At 57.2% G+C, this 23450-nt stretch overlaps 1 protein-coding gene and 1 long non-coding RNA gene across 5 annotated transcripts; one reads left to right on the forward strand and one right to left on the reverse strand.

Moving 5' to 3' along the window:
- On the reverse strand, positions 289 to 21522 carry PICK1 (protein interacting with PRKCA 1). Of its 3 annotated transcripts, none has more exons than XM_003355340.4 (13): positions 17208 to 21522; positions 16809 to 16912; positions 15603 to 15714; positions 11507 to 11635; positions 9367 to 9433; positions 8093 to 8182; positions 5694 to 5747; positions 4995 to 5057; positions 4174 to 4307; positions 3675 to 3767; positions 2520 to 2570; positions 1521 to 1665; positions 289 to 1132 (listed from the first exon to the last, which is right to left on the reverse strand). In XM_003355340.4, the coding sequence occupies exons 2-13, from the start codon at positions 16847 to 16849 to the stop codon at positions 858 to 860; spliced, it is 1254 nt and encodes a 417-aa protein (XP_003355388.1). In that variant the 5' UTR covers positions 16850 to 16912; positions 17208 to 21522; the 3' UTR covers positions 289 to 857. The 3 variants fall into 3 exon arrangements, with proteins under 3 accessions (XP_003355388.1, XP_005663842.1, XP_003355387.1); XM_005663785.3 differs by having other exon boundaries at positions 17155 to 18842; XM_003355339.4 differs by having other exon boundaries at positions 17057 to 18842.
- On the forward strand, positions 7312 to 16802 carry LOC106510270. 2 transcript variants are annotated; one of them, XR_002343903.1, is made up of 5 exons: positions 7312 to 7945; positions 10504 to 10591; positions 12099 to 15337; positions 15865 to 15935; positions 16151 to 16802. It is a non-coding gene; the product is annotated as an uncharacterized LOC106510270 (long non-coding RNA). The 2 variants fall into 2 exon arrangements; XR_001308658.2 differs by having other exon boundaries at positions 15865 to 16802.

The following is a 23450-nucleotide window of genomic DNA, read 5'->3' on the forward strand; positions in this document are numbered from 1 at the left end:
GGGAGAGGCCCCACTGAGCAGAGCCTGGGAGGCCGGGGCAGAGTGGAGTCTTCCAGACTGGACGGGTCAGAGTCCAAATCCCGCTCCTACACCACGTGGCCTTGAGCGAGGCCCTTCTGCGCCTCAGCTTCCCACCTGTACGTGGGGACCGCGGGGTGAATCCAGAGCTGCTGCGAGGCGTCAGTGCTATCACAGGAAACGTCGGAAGCCTTGCTGCCCCCTCCCCTGCTCAGGGAGGCAGAAGAGGAGGCGCCGAGGGGAGAGAGGGTCTGAGGCCACCGCAAAGAGCCCGGCTCCATCTGGGTTTGCGTTTATTCGGTACAGGCCCAGCACCCAGCCCTCCCCTGGAAGTGGCTGAGCGAGGGGAACAGAATAAATAAAGGCCGCCGAGGTGAGTGTGCACTGGGGAGGGGCCGGCCCGGGCGAGGCGAGGGCGCACGTAAAACACGGGCCCCCACCTCGGCTGTCCGCCTGCGGCCCCCCACCCGGCAGGCTCCAGGGGGCCAGTGAGGTGCCCACGAGGAGCAGGTCCTGGACTTCCCGCCACCTCCACCCCTCTTCCTTTCTGCCCTCTTTCTCCTTCCTGCGGCAGCTCCAGAGACCAGGCTCTCCAGCTGGCTGGGGAGGTGGGGAGGGAAGGGGGAGGGGGCCAGTGTCCAGGTCCCAGGCCGCAGCTCTGGGGCCTTTCCTGCGCGGGAGCCCGGGTGCACTGTGCTAGGACAGAGGAGCAGGGACGCAGGCGCCCCAAGCCAGCAGGCCTTTATGCGCCACCCTGCTGTGCGGCGGCCCCCGCCCCGCTCCCATGCTGCCGACCGCCCACTCACCCTACCCCCCGGATCCGCACCCCGAGGGGGCACTCAGGAGTCACACCAGCTTCCGCCCTTGTCCAGAGGCCCCGCCGCCCCTTGCGCGTCCCTGGACGGCTCCCCGGCGGCCGTGTCCTCCTCGTCCTCCTCCTCCTCGTCCTCCCCGTCGGTGAACTCGTCCTGGCCGGGGCCGTAGGCCAGCGTGGTGTGGGCCAGGTCCACCTCGATGGGGAAGACGTCGGCGTCCCGCAGCACCGCGTAGCAGTCGTTGTAGTACTTGGACATGGTGGACACGAAGCGTTGCAGCTGGAACACGATGTCCTGGACTGGGGGCAGGAGGGCGGGCAGACAGGCGCCAGTGGGCCTTCCCGTCATGCGCCTCACTGACCCGTCCTGCCCCGCCCTACACAGACCCCAGGCCTCCCAGCTCCTAGTCCAGGGACGGAGGAGCCCCGCCAGGGTTGGGGGACGCTGCGCCCCCAGGAGCACAGGGGTCGTGGCCAAGCCCACCCGGGCCAGACTTTCCATCTTGGCTCTGACCCAAAGCTCTGCCATGCGCTGGCCCTGGGGCCGCAGGGAAATACTGTACCTCTGGGCCACAGTTTCCCCAGCTCTGAAGTGGGGAGAAGGTGGTACCTCCTGGGTGATACCAAGGCCTGCCTGCCTGAGGCAGGGTGTGGCCTGCAGACGCTGGCGCCCACCCACGCGCCTCACCGTGCTTCTGGTCCAGCAGCTCCATCTTCTCCAGCACGTCCTTGCGCATCTGGGAGAAGCGGGCGCGGGCCTCCTGGCGGCAGCGCAGGATCAGCCGGTACTCGTAGTTGCCTGTGCTCACGCGGTACAGGGGCTCCCCTAGGGCCTGGGGCGGGGAGGGGCGCATCAGGGAAGCTGCTCTGGGACAGAGCGGGGCGGGGGGCAGAACGGCTGCAGAGCTGCCCACCAGCTTGCACCCCTGTACTGCGTGGCACTTTTCAAAGCTACGACAGTTCCCTGTTCTGAGATGCCAGCAATTGCTAGCACTCAGAGATAGCTTCATGGGGGAAAAAAAACCCCAAACCCGCACCCTTGCCACATTAAATAAATGAACATTTAGTCATAGAGGGACCTTGAAATCAAAAACACTAAAAAGGCAGTCCCCGTTGTGGTGCAACAGAATTGGCAGCATCTGCAACAGGACTGGCGGCGACGGCAGCACCAGGACACAGGTTCGATCCCCGGCCTGGCACGGTGGCTTAAAGGATCTGGCATCACTGCAGCTGCATAAGTTGCAACCACAGCTCAGATCTGATCCCTGGCCCAGGAACTTCATATGCCACAGAGCAGCCAAAAAAGGGGGAAAAAAAGAAAAGAAAGACACTAAAAAGTAAAAAAAGGCCTCTGAGGAATCTGAAAAGTCCATTTTTCCCCACAAGAGCCTCACACAGTCTGCGGGGGCAGCTGGCCTGGGAGCCGTCGGAGCTGTCACTGGGAGGAGTCCCACTGCGAGCTGGCCAGCGCGCCAAGGCCTGGAGGGGCTGGGGTGGGGGCGGTCGGCCCCGCTTCTCTAGAAACAGGAGCCTGGCCACCCCCCAACCAGGCCTCTCCCGGGTTGGCCTGACGTGCCCGGTGTCCCTGGCAGACCCAGGCTGTTCTTGGGGCTCTGCAGCAGGCGGGGGAAGGCCTGTGCCCCCAGCCTTCCCAGGAGCAGGGCCGGGCCCTCCCCGCGGCACTCACGATGCAGCTGTATTCCTCGTCATCCATCTCCTTCACCTTCAGGCAGTACGACTGTGGGACGGGGGAGGCCAGGCTGTCAGAGGGGCCACACCGCCCGGGTGCCCACCCTGACGTCCCCAGTGCCTCCCAGCTCTCACTGTGCCCCTCGGCCACCCAGAGGAACAGCTGTGCCAGGCCTGTGTACCCTCAGCTGGGGCACACTGTGACGCATCAGGGAGAGGCTGGCCCCTCACTCAGACTGGCCCTTGTTCAGGAAGCTCAGGGCGGCGGGGCGGCCCCAAGGGCACTCCTCTAGGGGCCTGGAAAGGGCCTAAGAGACGCTCCAGCATTTACCACAAACAAGTCCCAAGAGATGCTCTAGGAAAGAAAGGTTCTGTGGTCCAAGGAGTCGGGAAGGCCCTTCAAGACCCGTGTTGCTCACAGGCCTATCAAAGGCTCTGACAAGTCCTGAGGAAAAAGACCTTGGCTCGCTCGGTGGGATATTTTTCCTCAACTTTTTTTTTTTTTTTTTTTTTTTTTTTTTTTTTTTTTTTGTCTTTTTGCCATTTCTAGGGCCGCTCCCGCGGCATATGGAGGTTCCCAGGCTAGGGGTCGAATCGGAGCTGTAGCCGCCGACCTACACCACAGCCACAGCAACGAGGGACCCCAGCCACGTCTGCGACCTACACCACAGCTCACGGCAACGCCGGATCCTTAACCCACTGAGCAGGGCCAGGGATCAAACCCGCAAGCTCATGGTTCCTAGTCGGATTCGTTAACCACTGAGCCACACGATGGGAACTCTGTTCCTCAACCCTTTTGACCACAGAACTGTCCTTTGAACACACACCTTAGGAACATCTCCTGGCACCCACTTTATAACCACTCACCCAGACCCTGCCCATTGTTGAAAGTGACCAGAAAATCCCCGTGGGGTCAGAGCGTCCCCAGTGAGGGCTCCACCCACCCCCGGCTCCCGGGCTCCCAGGGGCTCCTCTGAAGCGTCGCGGCGGGCTGCTGCCTGATTCCCCAGCACCTCCCCGGCCCCTGGTCCCACATCCTCAGTCTGATGGGACCGAGGTTCTGGCCCTGTTCTGCTGACCATCCTGTGGCTGACTGAGGAGGGGCAAATCTCCAGGGGGGCTCTGACCCCACCACAGGCTGCAGACCACTCACCAGGTATTCAAACTTCACGTCCAGGTACTTCTTGATGGTGAGGCGCGTGTCCGGGATGGCTTTGTTGAGGTACGTGTTCAGGTCCGTCAGCATCTGGAAGGGAAGGATGTGGCAGGTGCCTGGGCCTCCGTGGGTGGGGGGGGGGGGTGGTGTCAGGCTGGCCGGGGCGACAAGGAATGGCCCCGTGTCCATCCTTCTAGTGGACCTGGTGCCGGAGCCAGAGAGCACACCCTGACGGCCTTGTGTGTTTCAGGGACAAGAAGACAGGCCAGGCCGAGGGCAGGCTGTGGCTCCGGGGGAGCCAGGGCCAGAAACCAACCTGGAGGGGTCGATGCGGAGGCCAAGGAGGCAGTGACTTACCCACGGCCCGCTGTACAGGTGACCAAACCAGACCCTGCCCCTAGGTGCTCCACCTCTGGTACGAGAACCCTTTCTGCCCGCGACACTGTCCCCTCTCTACCCTCACGTGCGACACACACACACTCTCCCCACAACCTACCGGCTTGATGGTTTTCAGCAGCCGGATGCCAAACTTCTCAATGCTGCGGTGGGCGTCGGCGAACTTCACAAAAGCCTCACTCGCAGCTGGCTGGGGCTCCCGCACCCCGATCACGGAGAATACGTCCCCAAAGGCTGCGTGACAAGTTTGTCCTGAAGGCTGCCCCTATTTGACCCCTTAATGGAGAAGCCAGGGATTTGTTGGGGAGAAGCAAGGCGGGGGGCACGGCGGGCTGGAGGCCCAGGGCCGTCCTAGGTCTACACCCCAAGGGAGGGGGGTCTACACCTTGAGAAAGTGGGCCTGTACCTCTAAGAGTTGAACCTGCAGCCCCAAGGAAGCTAAGTCTACACCCAAAGGAGCTGGCCCCACTCTCCAGGGACCAGACCACGGGAGGAGGCTGGGTCAAGGCTGGAGGAGGTGAGTCTGTCTGAGGACAGAGCACTGGTCGGGGAACCTGGTCCTGAGGCCAACGCTGCCCTAAGGAGCTGCGAGACCGCTTTTTCAGTTTTCCCGAGAGTAAAACTGTAACTGCAGCAGCCCTGCTGGCTAACTGACTTGGAGGAAACAAGACCGGGACTAGCAAGGCCTCGGACAGAGACAGGACCGGGCCCAGGGTGAGCAACTGTGCCCACCACTGCTACATCCCAGCACCTAGACGATGCCCAGCCCAAGCCCGGCCTGAGGTCACAGGCTGTGGTGTCAGGAGAAAGTTCCCAGCCAGGAGCTTGGCTGCCCCCTCATGTACAGGGGTGGGAGAAATGCTGAACCCAGACGGGGACAGGGGTTCCTCTGGGGTCACGGAGCAGGTGCGGGGCCCTTACCCCGGTGCGTCTGTGACAGCTCATAGAAGGCCCGTAGGAGGTTCTTGGTGTGTTCCGTCATCCCTGTGCGAGAGACCCAGCCAAGAGGGACAGGGACACATGGCGGGAACCGCAACGGCCCAGGACACAGCCTCCAAACCCCTCACTGTTCCTGATGTTCAGATTTTTCTATGTTTCTATTGTGCCATTATTTGATTTTAATGAACGCGTGTTACTTTTATAATCAGAAAAAGTATATCTTAAGATTTTTTTTCCTTAAGAGGGTTTTTGTTTTTTTTGTCTTTTGTCTTTTTAGGGCCACACCCGTGCCATATGGAGGTTCCCAAGCTAGGGGTCCAACTGGAGCTGCTGCTGCCAGCCTATGCCAGAGCCACAGCAACGCCAGATCCAAGCCGCATCTGTGACCTACACCACCACTCACGGCAACGCCAGATCCTTAACCCACTGAGCGAGGCCACGGATCGAACCCGCAACCTCACCGCTCCTAGTCAGACTTGTTTCTGCTGCGCCACGACGGGAACTCCCTCCTTAAGAGTTTTTAATAGCCATGGCCCTGGAATCGTCTAGGCTGGCATGCCCGCCCCACTGCCATCATCTTTAGAGCAGGGTTCTGGAGCTCCCCCCAACCCGGGGCAGAGCCAGTACCGGGCGCTTCCTGGACGGGGACACCCCACCCACGGCGGGGCTGCGCCTGCCCACCTTTATACAGCTCTGCCGTCCGTTCCAGCTCCTCGAGCCTCTTGACAAGCCCATCTGTAGGGGTCAGAGAGCCAGGGTGAGGGGAGAGCTCCGGGGTCACCTGCGCCAGGCTTGTGAGGGGCAAGGTGGTCCTGGTGGAGGACCAGGAATGGCACAGAACAGGGTCCCAGGGAGAGGATTGGGCGCCTCGGGGTCAGCCGGGCTCACTGGTGTTTTGCAGAGAGCCCAGCACATCCAGACACGTTGGGGTGGCAGGGCTGCCCTCAGGACGCCCGAGTGAAGCGCCACCCTGGCAGGCTGGGGCACACCAAAGGGGCAGGAAGGCAATGAGGGTGCAGGTACTTCCAAAAGTCATGGGTGGAAACCCGCTGGGCCTCCCCTAAGGCCAAACCCACGGCCGGCTCCCCACGGCCAGCAGAAGGCAGGCCTAGGCCTAGCCATCAAGGCCCCTGTGCTTCTAACTCCCTCCCTGCCAACACCAAGGAGCAAGGCAGAGATGAGCAAGAGACAGGATGCATCAACAATGACTCTAAGGCAGGCTCAAGGCAGCGCCCGTCACCACCCGCCAGCTCAGAAGGGAGAACAATCTGGGTAGGGAGGAATCCAGGAGGGGCCTGCACTGGAGCGGGCCTTGGGGATCTGCCTAACAGCGTTTAGCAAGCTCCCACTGGGTGCCAGCCCCCGTATGAGGCCCAGGAAGGGCTGTGCTGAATGAAGTCTCAGCTGTGCCTTCAAGGCTCACAGTCCAGCAGTGACAGTGGCCAGGCCAGGACCAGGACAATAAGGGCTGCAAGGTGAGGGGCGGGGGCAGCTGCCTCCCCTCAAGGGCTCCAAACAGGGGGCAGGCAGACTGCCAGGGAAGGGCCAGCGTTCCTGTCAGGATGGGGCGGGGCTCCCACCTGCAGTGAGCCCCGCCCTCCTCCATTCCCAGGGGGCTGAGGTCCACACCGCCCCCACCAGGAACACCGGCAGCAACTGCGCGGCAGGCCCATGTTGGTGCTTCCTGGCCTGGCACCTCCTAGGGCAGGGCCTGGCCTTACTGAGTGCCCTCACACAGCTCGGTCCTCCCTCCATACGAGCCTTTGGGGCAGAGACTACTTCCCTCAACTTAGAGAGAAAACCAGGGACAGAGAGGCAAAGCAACTTGTCCAAAGGCACACAGCAAGGGCTAACCAGGCCAGGGTGCCCTCTGCTCCCGCCCCCCGCCGGTCTCCTGTGCTGACCTGGGCCAGGGTTTTCTGTGGGGGGAGAGGGGGCAATAACAGGAGCCGGATCTGGGCAGAGGCGGCTCTGTGTGTCGGTCGGGCTGTCAGGGAGGAAGGCTGGGGCTAGGGGCTGGACGGGAGCCCCTTGGAGGTCTTCAGGAGGCTTCGGCCACCCGGCTGGCCTCCAGGCCCTGGCTCCCCAGAGCCTTGGCACCTGGCCAGCCTGGCAGGGAAGGAGCCACGTAAGCGCCGTGCTGTTGTTTTTAGCTGGGTCATGGGACATCATGACAGCTTCAATTTTAGAAACCCTATTTAAGGCTGGGGAAATTGCAAGGTTTGGGGGGAAAAAACACAACAACCAGTTCTAATTTCATCGCAACGCATGGTAACTACAGTAACAGGGATTTATAGACACTGAGGAGCTGGAAATAGCAGCCGCCACTTTTGTGCACCATTTGGAACAAGCTCAGACCCCACCCCCACGTCCCGGCCAATAAAGCCCAGTGTGCCCAGCTGAGCCTACAATTTATATAGGTATTTATATCTGTCCCCACACGTCCACAGCAGAGCTGCTGCTATTTATAAACCCAGGCTGGTGACGGCAGGAGCAGGACTGTTTCGCTGCCCCCGCCCCAGGGAGAGCGCGTGTGTGCACAGGCAGGCATGGGTGTGAATATGCGTGGACGCACTTTTCCCTCTGTCCCAGGCAGACAGCCACCTCCAGCCCTGGGCAGGGACTGCTGGGACAAGGGCAGCAGCGCCACCTCCTGGAGAGAGGCGGGGCCGAGTGGGCAGTGTGGAGGCAGCATGCTGGGGCACGGGTGAGGGCTGAGGCCTGGCTGTGGGCGAGCAGCTGGGGGCGGGGGTGAGAGCCCAGCTCAGGGAGCCGGAAGGAGGCCCAGCCCCACGGTGAGTCTGTCTCCTCATCTGTGACCTGTGGACCCTTGCTCGGGAGTGAGGGACACTGGCTGGAAGATGCCTCCTCTGACCTGACCGTGGTGGACGCTCTCTGGGAGCTGGAGAGGCCTCCAAGGATGCAAAGAGATGGTAAATGTCAGCCCCACAAGCAGAGGCCAGGCCCAGGCCGGCAGGACCCCGGTCGGCTTGCTGGGCAGCCATGGTGCCCCTCCCCCTCGGGCCTGGGTCTGAGTCCCCTCAGGGCCAGAGGTGGGTGGGAGGAAGCGGGGGACTCACCATTGCACAGGATGGCCCGGCTCAGGCCCAGGGCATCGGCGGTCCCCGAACTCATGTTCTCCACCAGCCGATGCTTCACCTTCTTCAACACTGGGACCGGGTGAGAAAGGACTCAGGGAGGTGCGGTCTGGGCCCCCAGGCCGTCCCCGCCCCACCGCAACTCCCTGGGAGCCACGCCAGGGGCAGAAGGGGCTGAGCTGGGGTTTGGTGTGGGGGTGGCTATGAAGTGGGGAGTGTCCCGGGTGGGTTTCTGGGCGCCCCCTGCCCTGTTCACTCTACTTGAGGGAGGCGTTGGGAACCCGGAAGCGCTTAACCAGGGCCCGGCACTCAAAGTGGCTACTGGCTACCACCGAGAGCCCAGAGCTGCCCAGGGCTGATGGCGGCTGGCAGGCCAACCAGGAAGAATCCCCTGTCTCTCTTCCACATCCCCGAGCAGAGGCATCATCAGTGACAACTGGCCTTGGCTCCGGACTCGGCTCCGGCACACGTGGTCGCATACTCAGCCCCTGGAGGGGGACGAGGATGGGACCAAAGGGTCTTAAAGGAAGAACCTCTAGGACAGACTCATCTGCCCTCAGCCTCCTCCCGTAAAAACCAGGAGGAGGCTCTGGCCCAAGGGCAGAGGAAAAGGATGCTGGACCCCAGAGCCAGGAGATGTGGGGGTGCCTTCACCCGGGGGACACAGAGCTTCCCTGGGCCTCAGGCCTTGATCTGGAATGAAGCGGCTGGTCCAGAGGACCTCGACGCTACCATCCAGCTCTTGAGTCTCGAAGCTTCTAGAGAACCAAGGCCCAGCCTCCCTAGCCAGAGGCACCATGGCCCAGGGCAGGCTGTGGGCAGAAGGGCTGATCTGTGACCCTCTGCCCAAAACGTGAGGTCCAGGTCAGACCCGGAGGCTTCCTGGCAGCAGGTAAGAGGAAGAGGCCAGGGCTCAGTGGGAGTGTGTGGGTGGACATGAGGTACCAGGCCAGGGCCAGGCTGCCCTCCCTTTTAGAAGGGTAAGGGACTGGGCCCGGGGAGCTGGAGGGCTGGCCTACAAAGGACAACCCTAGGGCAGCCAGGTCCCAGAGGAGGTGACCAGGGGAGGGGGTGAAACACGGGGCAGGGAGAAACCAAGGAGAGGTTCCTGGGACCAGCTGCTGAGGAGCACCCACGGGGCTTCCCAGGCCCTTTGGGTCAGCTTGGTCCGAAGAGTCGGCGAGCACGGCCATGTGACTACCGAGGCACTGGCATCAGGAGGCAGGACAGGGGCTCCCTGCCCCGGCCCAGCTTACCGATGTCCAGGGACATGCCCTGCTTGGGGTCCGCCTGCAGCTTGTTGTAGTGGATGGTCACCTCCCCCTGGAAGAGCAGGACAAGCAGAGTTGTGACGGCGCCCTCTGGACCCCAAGCCCCTTCCCTGGGGAGGCCTGTCTGCCCTGGAGTCTGTGGTCACGAGCATCCCGAACTCGGAAAAGGGCCAGAGCAGCCTTGGAGTCAGCCCTGCCGGCACAGGGCCCTGCCTGGTGACTGGGCTGCTCCCTGGTCCCTCCTCTCACTGAACGTCAGGCCCTGGGGGATCAACAGAGACAAGGGCAGACATGGTCCCCGCTGTCACCGAGCTCACAGACCGGTGGCCTCCAATGTCCTGTGCCCCTGCCTTCTCCCCACGCCACGACCACGCTCCACGCCTCTGCTGCGTCACTCTTCCTGCCCCACAGAGTACCTTCTCCTGTGCACTAAACCATCTCCAGCCCCCGGAGGCCCCCATTCACCCCACGGACGTGTCCCAGCGCTTGCTCTGTGCCTGGTGCAGGGGCAGCCCCAGCCAGCAGGGAGGCCGAGGGAACTACACACTGCAGACGGGTGACTGGAAGAGGGGTAACTCCCCGACCACGTGAGGCCGCCACGGTCACTCTCGTTCTTGAAATCCTAAGACCCTTGAACTGGGGACCGAATCCACTCAAATACCAAACAGTATTTCAGATGGAGGCCCAAAGGGAGGCCAAAGTGACCCAGTGCAGTGAGTCAGACACTAAAGGCTTGCGGGCTGCAGCAAGTGCGTTCGGGCCAAGGCACAGAGCCACAGGGGTAAAGAGATGTGGGGTCGGCTGGGCTCTGGTCCAGCTGTGTGACCACAAGCAAACCCCCCCCAACTCCAGGCACTGGTAAAATGGGGGCAGGGCAGTAATCCCTGCCCGGCACCCACATGTGGGAGCTGGGGGGACCTCTGCGTAACAGCAAGGCTGCCCGTGCACCTGAAGGCTCTGGTTCTCATGGGCAACGTGAGGGGCCGCAACGAGACGGGTCTCGGAGGACGAGAAGGGCTCCGATGAGTAGAGGGGGCGGTGCAGGGGCTCCAGAAGGGGCACACGCAGCCCAGTTCTGTGCCAGAATGAAACACAGCCCCCAACTTCCACGATGCCCCACAGGGAATGGCTGAGACAGTAACGCCAGAGCCGGTGGAGCAGAAGAGGCGAATAAAGGGGAGAAGGTGGAAGCCGCTGGCCTTGGGCTGAGGTAAGAGGGACTGTCCAGGAAGCCGGTCCCAGGCCCTTAAGACAGCGGCCGGGTGGGAGGAGAGGAGAGGGCGGGCGGCGTGGGGGAGCTAAAGCACTCGGCCAAGCTCGACGTGTGGCGGGGACTCCTGACTTGGAGACTCAATCAGCCTGCGGTCTGCGCCCCCTTCAGTGTTTTGGTTTCTCAAGAGTGATGAGCAGCAAAATCTCTAGGAGACGGCAGAGGGCTGCACGCTGCCGGGAGTGGCCGGGATGCTGCCTGCCGTCCAGGGGGAGCGTGGCCCTGGGGGGGGCGGCCTTGGCTGGAAGCAGGGAACAGGCAGCGTGCAGTGCGGTCTGCGCAACTGAAACCAGCAGTTGGACCGGGAGCTGCCCTGGGGTCCAGAAGGCACCCTGGGCGGGTGTGAGCCCAGGAGGACCCACGGGACTGCAAGACCCTACAGGACAGGATGGGGACCCTCTTTCCCCTTACACTGGACATTGACTGGGTGGACATTTACTGGGTGTCCCCTGACCACCCAGGTGGCTTCACCATGCACTCCTAGCTTTGGCTGAATGGGGACCCGCTAGCTCGCCCTGAGGCGTGGTCCTGAGAGCTCAAGGACAGGGACCGTTCAGTCTCGGCGCCCACTCCCTCGTCAAGGCCCAGCACCAGACCTGCAGCCCCGTCAGTATTTACTGAATGAAAGGGGAGACACGAGGGAGGCTGGGCTGTAACCCAGACCGACGTGCGGGGCAGCTGCCGGCGCCTCTGGTCGGCGGGTGGAGGTTCCCTGTGGGGCATCGTGGAAGTTGGGGGCTGTGTTTCATTCTGGCACAGAACTGGGCTGCGTGTGCCCCTTCTGGAGCCCCCGCACCCCCACCTCTACTCATCTCCAGGGCACCTCTGGGTCCCCCCGCCCGCAGCAGCCCTTACCTTCACCTCCTGAATCATCTTGGCCACCTCCACCTTCGTTTTTCCTTTGATGGACCTGCCATTGACCCCAGTGATCTCATCGCCGGCTGCCACGGTGCCGTCCAGCGCGGCCGGGGTGTTGTCAAACACCTGGGGGGGGGCAGGTGGGTGGGGGGCAGGGGGGGGGGAGAAAAGGAAAACTGAGAAGAAACCTGGGGCGGGGGAGATAGTCATTCCCTCCACCCCAACCAGCACCCGGCTCTGTCCTGTCGCCACCCTCCTCCCTCTCCCCTTCTTTTCCCCTCTTCTTAGGGCTGCACCTGCAGCATATGCAGGTTCCCAGGCTAGGGGTCCAATAGGAGCTACAGCTGCCAGCCTCCACCGCAGCCACAGCAACAGTGGATCCTTAACCCACTGAGCGAGGCCAGGGATCAAACCTGAGTCCTCATGAATACGAGTTGGGTTTGTTACTGCTGAGCTGCAAAGGGGACTCCCTAGTTTCTAAATTTTCTGTGCAATGCCTGTAGAAAGAATATTTTATAATGTTTCATGTATGTAATTTTGTGAGGGGAGTAATGAAATACTGAAGATGTTTCTTTTTGCTGCCTTCCAGGATCACACTTAAAATATAGCAATTATTGGGAGTTCCCGTTGTGGCGCAGCGATAACGAATCCACTTAGTATCCGCGAGGATGCGGGTTCAATCCCTGGCCTCGCTCAGGGGGTCGACAATCCAGCATTGCCATGAACTGTGGTGTCGTCCAGCAGCTGCAGCTCCCATTTGACCCCTAGCCTGGGAACCTCCATATGCCGAAGGTGTGGCGCATAAAAAGAAAAAAAAAATTTTTTTTAAAAAGGAACTTTGGAAATCAAGCGGAGGAAAGTGAACAAAAGGCGGACAATCAGAAAAAAGGGAAAAGAGTATTAGAAGGTCAATTGAGGAAGTGCAGCGTTTAACCGAGGGGAGTTCCAAAGAGGAGACACAAAACCCGGACAGCAGGAGGTCATCGGAGATTAGACGTGAATGAACCTTAAGGTTCATTCATTCCCAGAAGAGAAAGACATGGGGCTCCCGGATGAACCTGCCCCTGGAGGCTCCAGCACAGCAGTCACAGAACGGCCTGTGTCAAGAGCCATCACCACGACACTTCAGAATGCCAGGGACAAAAGAAGTGCCTAAGAGTCTTGACAGACCACAAATAAAACACATTACAAATAAGGAATCACCAACACGATTGGCGTCGGGAGACATGGCAACAACACAGATGGCACAAGACAATGAAATGATCACTGAATTTCTAAGTAAAAATAATTTTCAAACTTGACATTCGTTCTTGAATCTGATCCATGCAAGTGTCAACCGAAAGAAATATGAGAATAACAACAACCAAAAGAGACAGAATAATGCATTTTCAGAGGCACGAAGTCTCAAAAAATTTACCTCCCATGCAGCCTTCCTCAGAAATACAGGAGACGTGCTCCACCAAGAAGCAGAAGTGAGCTAAGAAAAAGGGATCCTGGAGGGGGATCCAATCCAACAGAGCGGGGGTGGCAAAGAGGAAAGACTGGTGGGGGGATGATAGGAAATGTTTGACCGAGGAAAATGTACTGAATATAAGGGAGGGTGCAAAGGGGGGAAAAAAAAAGAAATTATGTTTTTTAAAAAAGAGAGGAAGAAAAGACTGAGTTAAGAAAAGAAACACAGGTTCCTCAAAAAATAAAACACAGAGTTACCAGAGCACCCAACAATTCTACTCGATTTATATCCCCAAGAAATGAAAGCCTCTGTCCACACAGGAACTGGACGCGAATGCTGATGGCAGTTTAATTCATAACAGCCGAAAGGTGCAAACCACCCTACGTCTACAGCAGACGAGCAGATAAACAAACGGGGGTCTAGCCATACAGTGAGATGCTCCTTCAGCCATAAAAAGAAGGAAGCACGGAAACAGGCTACGGCGTGAATGAACCTTGAGGAGGAATGATTACTCTGAGGGCAGAGGCTTCTTGCCGGGTTTGATGAGAAGGTTCTGAAACTGGAGAGGCGGAGGCTGCATGTAGTGAAGGCACTAGATGCCACCGGACTGCATTCTTTATGACCATTAATTGTAGGTCGTGTGAGTGTCACCACAATCAAAAAAAAATTTTTTTTGTCTTTTTAGGGCTGAACCCACAGTGTATGGACATTCCCAGGCTAGGGGTCCAATTGGAGCTGTCGCTGCCAGCCTACGCCACAGCCTCAGCCCCAGCCACGCGGGATCTGAGCTGCATCTGCGACCTACACCACTGCTCGCAGCAACGTCGGATCCTTAACCCACTGAGCAAGGCCAGGGATCAAACCTGCATCCTCATGGATACTAGTCAGATTTGTTTCTGCTGAGCCATGATGGGAATTCCAAAGTAGTTTTTTTCAAGCACAACCACGGAAGACTGGTAAGCTGAGGATATAAACAGCACATTCCCGTTCTCCCAGCTCTTTGAGGGTGGGGGTCTCTGTTTTCTCGCCTTCCTGTCCCTAGTGGCTACAAAAGAAGCCTAGCCAGGCTCTCAGGAAATACTTCCCAAACATAATACCTGCAACAGTGTTACTGATTTAACCAAAATTTACAAGATAACTGTGTTGGGAAGATGCAGTCAGAGGAAGCAAAGAGGTTTTGGAAGAAAGCTAAATTCTCATCTGCCGGACTACGGGAAACTGACAGATGGTTTACAAGTGACAGATCAAGAAACAACTGGATGAGCATCAACAGCTAAAAGGGTGGGAAGGGGTGTTGCCGCTGGGCGTGGGGTGGGGGTGGGATGGGGTGGGGGGAGGGTGGTGTGAAGGGGTAGAGCAAGGGTTGCTTATTTGACCCTGGCCTTTTAGACCTCTTGACTTGTGCAAAGCAAGTCAGACAGCCTTTGATAAAAGCAGAACTGAATTTTAAAAAATCAATTCTATTACTTTATAATTGTTCTTATCAAGAGCAAACCTGGCCCCCAGCAGGTGGCAAGGGGGAGGTGGCCAGAGAGGCTGGGAGGCAGGTGGCAAGGAGGCCAGGCCTGGGGGAGGCCTCCTTTACCACTTCCTGGACCAGAGGAGGTCAAAGCCCTCCTAAAGGCCACACTCAAAGCGGGCAAGACCAGAGCTGGGGAATCTCTGTCTCTGAGGCCTTGAGAGTGACTCTTTTATAAGCTCCTCGGAGAGACTGCAGCTTCCCACTTGCCACCAATGGCTACTTAGCTGGGAAGGTTAGAACAAGGTAGAGTCCCGGTCCAGTTTATGTCTGAGGTGGCAAACTTCCTTCCAAGGCTACAGAAAGGTCACTGACTCTGACCAACCACCAGCCACACAGCAGGAGGCCTGTCTCCACTCCTGAGTCACAGCTATCACCAGGGCAGCGTCCTCTGCAAGGAAGGACCACAAAATTGTTCAGGACCACAGGCAGATCACTTGGGAAAGTGAACTGCCGTAAAAATAACAGCACCTGCTATTGAGGGAGCGCTGCTTAAGGGCCAGACATGGTGTTATGTCATTTTGTTTAATCTTCGTAACAACCCAAAGAAACTCAGATCTACATATTTTTATATCCCCACTTTCCAGGTGAGGAAACTGAGGCCCAGAGAGGTTAAGTAACATGTTAATGAGCAAGGAAGCAGGCACTTGAACTCAGGCCATTATTATTTCAGAGCGTTTTAGTCTTTCTACTACACTTCGCTTGTGCTAATACCGAAGGCTGAGGGTTTTGTTGATTCATTGAAGATGTTTTTACTGAAGGTCCACTATGTGCCAGGCATTGTACTAGGTGCTGACTGCAGTGAAAGAGCAAACTGGGATCCTGCCCTCGTGGTGCAAAGAATCTGGAAAAGCAGGTAGGTACAGAATTGATAAGCAAATCCACAAGTACAGATGGTGACGAGTGCTGAGAAGGAAAAGAGAAGACTGAAATGACAGAGAAAAACATGGGTGGACCTACTGAAAGAGGGGTGGTCAGGGAGGCCTCTCTGAAGAGGTCAGACCTCCAGAATAAGAAGGAGCCAGCTGTGCAGAGTGGAGAAACGAAACTTTGTCATGCCACATGGGGCGGCGGCTCGCCCTCTCCAGCATCTCCCTCCCGCCTCCAAAGCACTCCAATACCTGGACTATATACAGGCAGGGACAGTACTGGGCTCCTCCTCCAATGCTGATCCCAATCAGGTTCTGAGCATCCTTCTGCAAGGTCACCTTCCCAGGCACAGTAGGGATTCCGCTAGAGAAAAGCACGTGAGGCTGAGTCTCCTAGAAGAAGGATGACTGGAGGGGATGGGGCCAGGGCCAGGCCCTCCAAAACCCCCCCGAGTCAGCCTTTTCTCTTTCTCAATTGGCCAACTGACAGCATTTTGTTGTTGGAACGTTGTAGCGCTCTTGGAGTCATGTCGATGGGGCATCAAATCCCAATCCTGCCACCTATCAGCTGTGGAACTTGGGTAGGTAAGTCACCCTCTCTGCATCTCAGTTTCCTCACCCACAAAACAGTATCGATAAAAACCGGCCACATTGTCAAAGTTCCTGTAAGAAAGAACCTTCCATAGGCACTTAACACCCACCCAAGCCAGAGAAGCCACTCCACAAAAATAGGTTCCTTCCTTCTCCTTCATTCTCCCTTTGAGATTTTCACTTGGACTCTGTCCTCATCACCTTCTCAGGCACTTATGGACTATTACGGCCGCCTCCTCCAGGAAGCCTTCTCCTACTAAACAATCCATCACCCACCTCTCAATTGCTGTACTCAATTACCTCTCAGTTTTCACTATAAATTAGCACTTCTTTATGTTTTTGTAGTAAATACTCTTTTATTCTCTTATTCATTCAACAAACATTTACTAACAACCTCCTGATGCTGAGCACCATGCAAAGTGCTGAGGACACAGAAAGGGACTGGATCCATTCCTTGCTCTGAGGGAGGGCATATTCAAATTAGGAAACTAACTTAATTTGTGAAAATTTGCCCACTGCACATCTATGCTAGGAAGGAAGCTATGTTTATGATATCCTATTCACCCTTCAAAACCTGGTTCAATTGCCACCTCCTGCACGAAGCCTTCCCTGAACACCCCAGAGGAGGCACTGCTCTGCTCTCCTGGTAACCAAGTCATTCTCCATTAGCGCCCTTATGGCCCTGAAGTGTAGTATCCGTCCATGGGTCCACAGCCCTCTACGGAGGATGAGCTCCTGGAAGGCAGGATTCATTTCTGCCACAGTACAAGCCCCACTGAAAAGCAAGGGTCTGAGGAACTAGGAAGTCCAGGACCGTAAGAACAGGGCCTCCAGCAATGGTGGGACTTGGGATAACAAAATACTCACAGTTTATCCTCTTCGATGTCATAATCCAAGTCTGCAAACATGGTTCCGAGAGTTTCAGTAGGCTGGCTAACTGCCCAGCTCGGCAGGGCAGGGGGAATGGGGAACTGGAGAGAAAAGAGCGCATAGTTTAGGGAACCAAAGTACCTAAATGCCGATCCCAACCCAGGCGATCTAGGAGGGCTGGGCGCCCCCCACCTCCGGATGACGGGGGTAGTCCCCGGGGTTGGGGGTGGTTAGGTGGCTCTTACTAGGTACAGACGGGGACTCCAGGCCACGGCGGGGTGCTCAGATCCCAGAGCCCGCCCCACGGGTCTCCAGGCCCTTGGGAGCTGCCTCTGTCGCTCACCGGAAGCGTCGGTCCCACAGCTGGGGCCGGGCCAGGCTGGCACCTGAACCCACCTGCCGTTCCACCTGTCGGCGGCCGCGACTGTCGCGTCACTTCCGGTGGGACGCGGAAATCCCGCCTTCCTGCCCTGGGTGTTTGCCCCGAGCTCTACAGGCAACCCTTCCGTCCCTGGTTCCTAGGGCTCCCAGAACCAGGAAAGAGAACAAGTATTGACGGAAGCTCCCCGTTAGCATGAAAAAGCGGAAACAGAGGAAAGGTCTGGACAGGCCGACGGCGCTCAACCCCGCCCCTTGCCCTCTGGCCGCCGCCATCTTGGTAAGGGCAGGATTCTTCCCAGCTTCCTCAGCGGGACCACAGGGGACCGAGCCGCCTGGCTGGTTGCCGTGGCAACGGAAGCATCCTTAGGTGGGGAGACCTCCGGCGAAATTTAGTGGACTACAAACTGCAGCACTTTCCCTTTCACATTTTCAGACCTAGGGTGCTGTGACTCCTCTACTAGAATGACAGTGTCCGAGCTGGAAGGATCCTTGGAGATGCCAGCCTAATCGGAGTTTTGCAGTCCAGGAAACTAAGTGCAGGAGAGGGAAGAGATTTTGTCCAGAGCCGCCCAAAGTGGGTATAATATACAGATTTCGACCCTGAGAGTCCTACCATCTAGTCTAGTGCACTTCTAACACCTGCACACCTGTGTTCCGCAGCTATGCCGTTGATGACAGATTGGACTCCCTTCCCTTCCCTTTACATGCCTTCTTTCCCCAAACACAAACTAAGAGCACTGGGGCAGATGCTTTCTGTGGCATTTAGTGAAAGCCTCCTCACCCCCATCTCCTTCCTTAGTCCTGAGAAGCAGCTCCCGTGGGGTCCCACTTAGGTCACAGCCCTGTGTATCTGAAGTTTAGGAAACGCCATCAGTGCTCCCCTCCAAGAAGTCCAAATCCCATCTCCCCACCAACCTTTGCTGCCATAGGTATTGTGTAAAGTAGGTTCCCTGGTTGGGGTTAGTGCTTCCAGGGCCCCAGCCCTAGCATCCACCTCATCCAGACAGCGTGGGCTCAGGCCTGTCCAGCTTCCTCCCAGGAGCGGCGGAGGAAGAAGAGATGCAGAAGGATGCTTATCCGCATATCCGATGGCCTGATGGGAATCCCATCCCACCCCCTCCTTGGAGAGCTCATCTGAGTCTCAGCAGCTGTGCAGAATGCCACATAGCATGCACAGCAATGACTTTCTCATGTACCCACTTCTCTGTGGTTCAGATCACTTTCACAGGATTTCAGAGTTCACCTTGGCCCTGTGAGAGAAGAACAAGTACTGTCAGTCCCATTGTGCAGGTGAGGGAACTGAGATTCAGAGAGGCACTTCCGCTTGTCTCCCAGGGGGTCAGCACAGAACTAGGGCTGTTTGCAGGCCAGATTTTCAATTTTAAAAATCAGTGGTCTCCAAACCCAGATAATTTAACAGGGACTATAGTTTTTTCACCTCACAGTAGCCCCAACTCAAGCCCAGACTCTGCCATTGCGTAGCTGGGGGATCTTGGGCAAGTCACTACCTGACTCTGAGCATCAGGTAAACGTAGCCTGTGCACAGCGATTCTCCCAAAGATACTTGTGAAGGTCAAGATAAAAAGGAACAACAGGTGTAAACAAACCATTTGCATGACGCAGATGTCACTCAAGCCCCCTGACCCCCCAACCCACTTCAGTCCCTCTTCCCAGGTGAGGGTGAGATGCCCAGACTCCTCTTCCTTGTCGTCCTCATCTTCCAGGCCCAGCTTGGATCCACCTCTCACATGCAGCCCTACCAGACCATCCTGGTTCCCAGATCTTGCCTCTTTTTCTGAGTTCCTGAAACAGTTGTTATTTGGATCATGACATCTGGCAATTATTTATGTATTGTCTTGTGAAACTCCTTCATGGCTTCCCTGAGCTAGTGGATCACTTTTTTTGTCTGGGAAAGTTTCCCTGCTCTAAAATTGGGGCTCAGGGAAGTTCTCTCATGGTGCAATGGGTTAAGGATCCGACATTCTCACTGCAGCAACCAGGCTTGCTGCTATGATGCAGGTTCAATCCCTAGCCAAGGAATTTCCACATGCCTTGGGCACGGCCCTAAATAAATACATAAAATTAATTGGGGCTTAGGGCTTATGTCTCCACAAACCATAAACAGCTTCTTCCTGTTTCTCCTCTTCCTGGGTTCCCTTTCTGTACTGACTCTATAACCCCTACCATAAGATGCAAGGAATCCATCAACAGGCATCACTGTGACCAACAAGAAAAAGAAAATCCAGGTGCCAGATGTGTGTTAGTGATAAAATACTGTGACTCACTTTATGTTTGTCAGTGGACGGTTCTCCTGGGTCAGCCCACACAGCATGGCAACCTGTTCCAGACAATTCAGGGGGTTGGGTTGGGACCATGAATTCATTTGAAGGGAACGAAAGTTCGAGTGCATCGTTCTACCACCACTAAGCACTTGTCTTTCCAGCTGGACTGGAAGCCCCTGGGGGCAGGTCTTGTCCTTTTCTATATCTGCCACAGAGCCTGGCACAGGACCTGGCTGTGGCTGAAGTGCCATAATAATAGCTGTGGTTTTTGTACAGGATGAGATGTTCTGGGCCCCGGAGGAGGGAACTAGGATGGGAAGAGACGGAAAGAGCTGCTGAGGGTGGGGACCTGAACAGTGGCCGTGGCCCAGCTTTCCTCCACTAGGCTGGAATCACCAGACGCGTTTAGGTCCTGAATTTGAAATTTGCTTTTTCAACAAACAGTGATCTCCAAACCTAGAGGCTTTAACACAGACTGTTAAACACAGGATGGCCCCAGCTCAAACCCAAGCTCTGCTGTTTCAGAGCTGGGGGGGTTCTTGGGCACATCAGCCTTTGCCTCCGAGGTTGGTGGCTGTGGACCAGGCATGGTGATCCCTCCCAAGATAGAAGCTGTAACGATGAAGATAAAAGAGAGAAACGAGGGTGAAAGTGGCTTGAGAGTGATTCACTTGGCAGAGACATCAGAGGTTTCTGTTGTCACTTCTCACTATAACCATTTGGCCAATTCAGAGGGCAGGGCCAGTGGCACACTTCAAAGGCCTTAGGCTGCTTCGGCCCCTGCATCCGACTCGCCTGGGAAGTACCTCACACGCAGGCTCCTGGCTCTGTCTCAGACCTATCGGTCAGAGTCCGGGAAGGGGAGATCTTGGAGGCTGCATTTCCCCGAAGCTCTGTGGGTGACTTCAGGGCCTCCTGCAGTTTGAGGACCACTGCGTCGCAGGCTCGGAAGGTACAGTATCTGAGCATCCTCAGGGTGGGCCTGTTCGGCTACACCAACCATCCCTGCCCCGGGGGCCTCACCATCCAGGAGGAAACCAGCATGTTTTGTGAGCCCCGAGGAGGGGCTTCTGCCCAGACCAAAGGCCAGGGAAGGCTTCCTGGAGGAAGCAACATCTCAGCTGGGTCCTGAAGGAGGTGCTGGTGGGTCTCCGGCCTAGAAGAGGGGCATGGTGACCCAGGCAGGGGATATAGCTGGTGTAGGCGATGGTGCATACAAGGCATAGTCCCCTCTCCACAGAGAATCACAGTGTGGCAGGAGACAGACAGTGAGGGCGGTGAAAGGCCACCACCAAGTCCTAACCAGTCCACAGGGAGAATTGCATCCCCCACCCCCATCTCCTACTGCTCCAGAGTCCATCCAGGCAGGCAGATGACCTCTGGCTCAGCCTGGCCACTGAAGGCTGTGTGAGCCCAGGCCAAGTCCCAACCCCTTTCTGGGCCTAGGTCTCCTTCAAGATTCCAACCCTCAGGTTCTGAGCCTGATTCCATCAGGAGAAGCTTGCCCCCTACAACGCCATATTTCTGGGGAAGTGCTGCCATCCAGTGGCCATTGGGAGAAAAACCTACTGGGGCACCAGAGCTCCCCCAATCTTTCTCTTCCCATCAGTCACTGCCCCTCCCCAGGTCATGGCTGGCTAGAGCAACCACAAGTCTTTGTGGTCTGTGGGTGATGGGTGAGGCTGCTTACGTACATGGAGAGCTGAGCCTGACCTGCCCATCCCTCAGTGCTGTCATGGCCCCGGCATAAGGCCTGACTCCTCACTGACTCACCACTAGCATCACAGGCCCCTATGAAAGTCAGGGAACCAGGGGTGGGTGGGTGGAATTCAGTTCGATTCGTCAGCAGCATGGAGACTAAAAGCATAGGTTCTAAAAGCGAACAGATAGGAGCAGTAATACTAGCAGCTAACAGGTATTGGGCCTCTCTGGTCAGGGAACAAGAAAAGCAAGGTCCTGCCCTGCCAGAGCTCACACGAGAGGGAAGGGCAGCCATCCACCCAGGTAATATCTCCCATCTCGGAGCGCTGAGCAAGGCCCCACAGCAGAAGGGGAGCCCAGGATTTCCTGTCATGGCTCAGTGGTAATGAACCCGACTAGTATCTATGAGGCCTCGAGTTCGATCCCTGGCCTTGCTCAGTGGGTTAAGGATCTGGACTTGCAGTGAGCTGTGGTGTAGGTCACAGACAAGGCTTGGATCCCGCGTGCCTGTGGCTGAGGCATAGGCTGGCAGCTGCAGCTCTGATTCAACCCCTAGCCTGGAAACTTCCATAGGCCGAGGGTGTGGCACTAAAAAAAAGGCGGGGGGAGCCCAGTGGGAAGGGATATGGCAGGTGGGAGCTGGGGGGGTGAGCTGGACAGAGCATTGGTTTCATGGCAGTTGTGTGACTCTGGAAACGTACCTTGACCTCTCTGAGCCTTAGACTCCATGGAAAAAATCGGTATTAAAAGAGCCTGAGTGTTGGTTTTATTTTTACAATTTTATTTGCTTTTTAGGATCGTACCAGCTACATATGGAAGTTCCACAGCCCACGGCAACACCGTGAGCTGAGCAGAGCCAGCAATCGAACCCGAATCCTCATGGATACCAATTGGTCTTGTTACCACTGCGCCACAATGGGAACTCCCCTGAGTGCTGGGATTTAATTTAAGTCAGACCGTGACACTCTCTGCCCAAAGCCACCCGACATCTCCTGTCACATGCAGAATAACTCCTCTCTGACCCAGAGATCTGGGACTGGCTGCTCCTCCAGCCCAGGGCCCACCCTTCCTCCTGTTCACATCCTGTTCCAGGGCCTCTGGCGGCTTGCTGTTCCTGGAATGGGCTGGAAGTTTTCCATCTCAGGGCCTTCGCTCTTGTAGTTCCCTCTGTCTGGAACATTCTTCCCCCAGGTATGCCCACTCCCTTACGTCATCCACATCTCTTCTGCCCTGTTACCTTCTCCAGGAAGCCCTCCGTGATTGCCAGCTAAAGCACAGTGCTTGGATGGTCGATTTCAGGACATTTGCTCATCTCCAGCCTGACACGCGGCACAGTTTCGGTTACACATTTGTTTGCTTGTCTCTGTAAACTGCAAGTTCCCTGAGAGCAGAAACCTGGCCTGTTCAGGTGGAATCTCTATCACCAATACCTAGCACATCGCCTGGCACATGGTACCTTCAACACATAACCTGATGAGGGAATGAATAACTGACTCTGAGAGCAGAAGCCCAGAGACCAGGCAGTGGTCAGAGTCAGTGGAGGCCTCTGATTTCAGAAGCAGGAGGCCAGAGTCGACCATCCTGGCGCTGGAAAGCTCAGGAGACTAGAAGAGAGTGAGGGAGCCAGAGAGGTGGGGGGCGTTGCCTCCCCCTCCCCCGAGTCCTAAGCGAGGTGGGGAAATGGGGAGCAGGGGCTGCCAGGCTGGGGAAGCAGAAGGGAGCCCTGGTCTGGTGGGAGCCAGATCCCCTTGGGCACAGGGAAGCCTCTCCCACTAGGGCAGCAGTGTGGCGGAGGAGAGAGGGGGAGTGTTAGCATGGCTCCAAGGCATTTGCATCCTTCCAGAAGCCCCTTCCTAGCTTTGATGGAGCCACAGCCCCCGTTACATGGGCAGCACTCTCCTCTTGTCTCAACTGCCTCCTCTAGGCAGCCGCCTCTGGCCAGAGGTGGGATGTGGCCTTTCTCAGACTCCCCCAGCCACCCGCAAAGCAGCTCTATTCCTGGCTCTGCTTGGCATGTAATGGGCTGACCCCTGACCTTCCCCCACTCCCCCGCCTAGTGCTCTGCCCCCCGGGTTAGGTCAGTGATGAAAGCCGGTGGGAGCCTGGGGGGGGTGGAGGCAGGCGGACAGTGCCTGATTGTTCCCACCCCTGGCAGCACGGCCACACTGGCTGCTGGCTGCGGGGGACTGACTTCTGCTCACTCGCTCTTTCTCTCCCCTTCTCTTTCTCGCTGTCATTCTCTTTTTCTCTTCTCCAGGTCACGGATTCTCAGACC

Source organism: Sus scrofa, chromosome 5 (assembly GCF_000003025.6).
Source record: "Sus scrofa isolate TJ Tabasco breed Duroc chromosome 5, Sscrofa11.1, whole genome shotgun sequence".
Lineage (NCBI taxonomy): Eukaryota > Metazoa > Chordata > Mammalia > Artiodactyla > Suidae > Sus > Sus scrofa.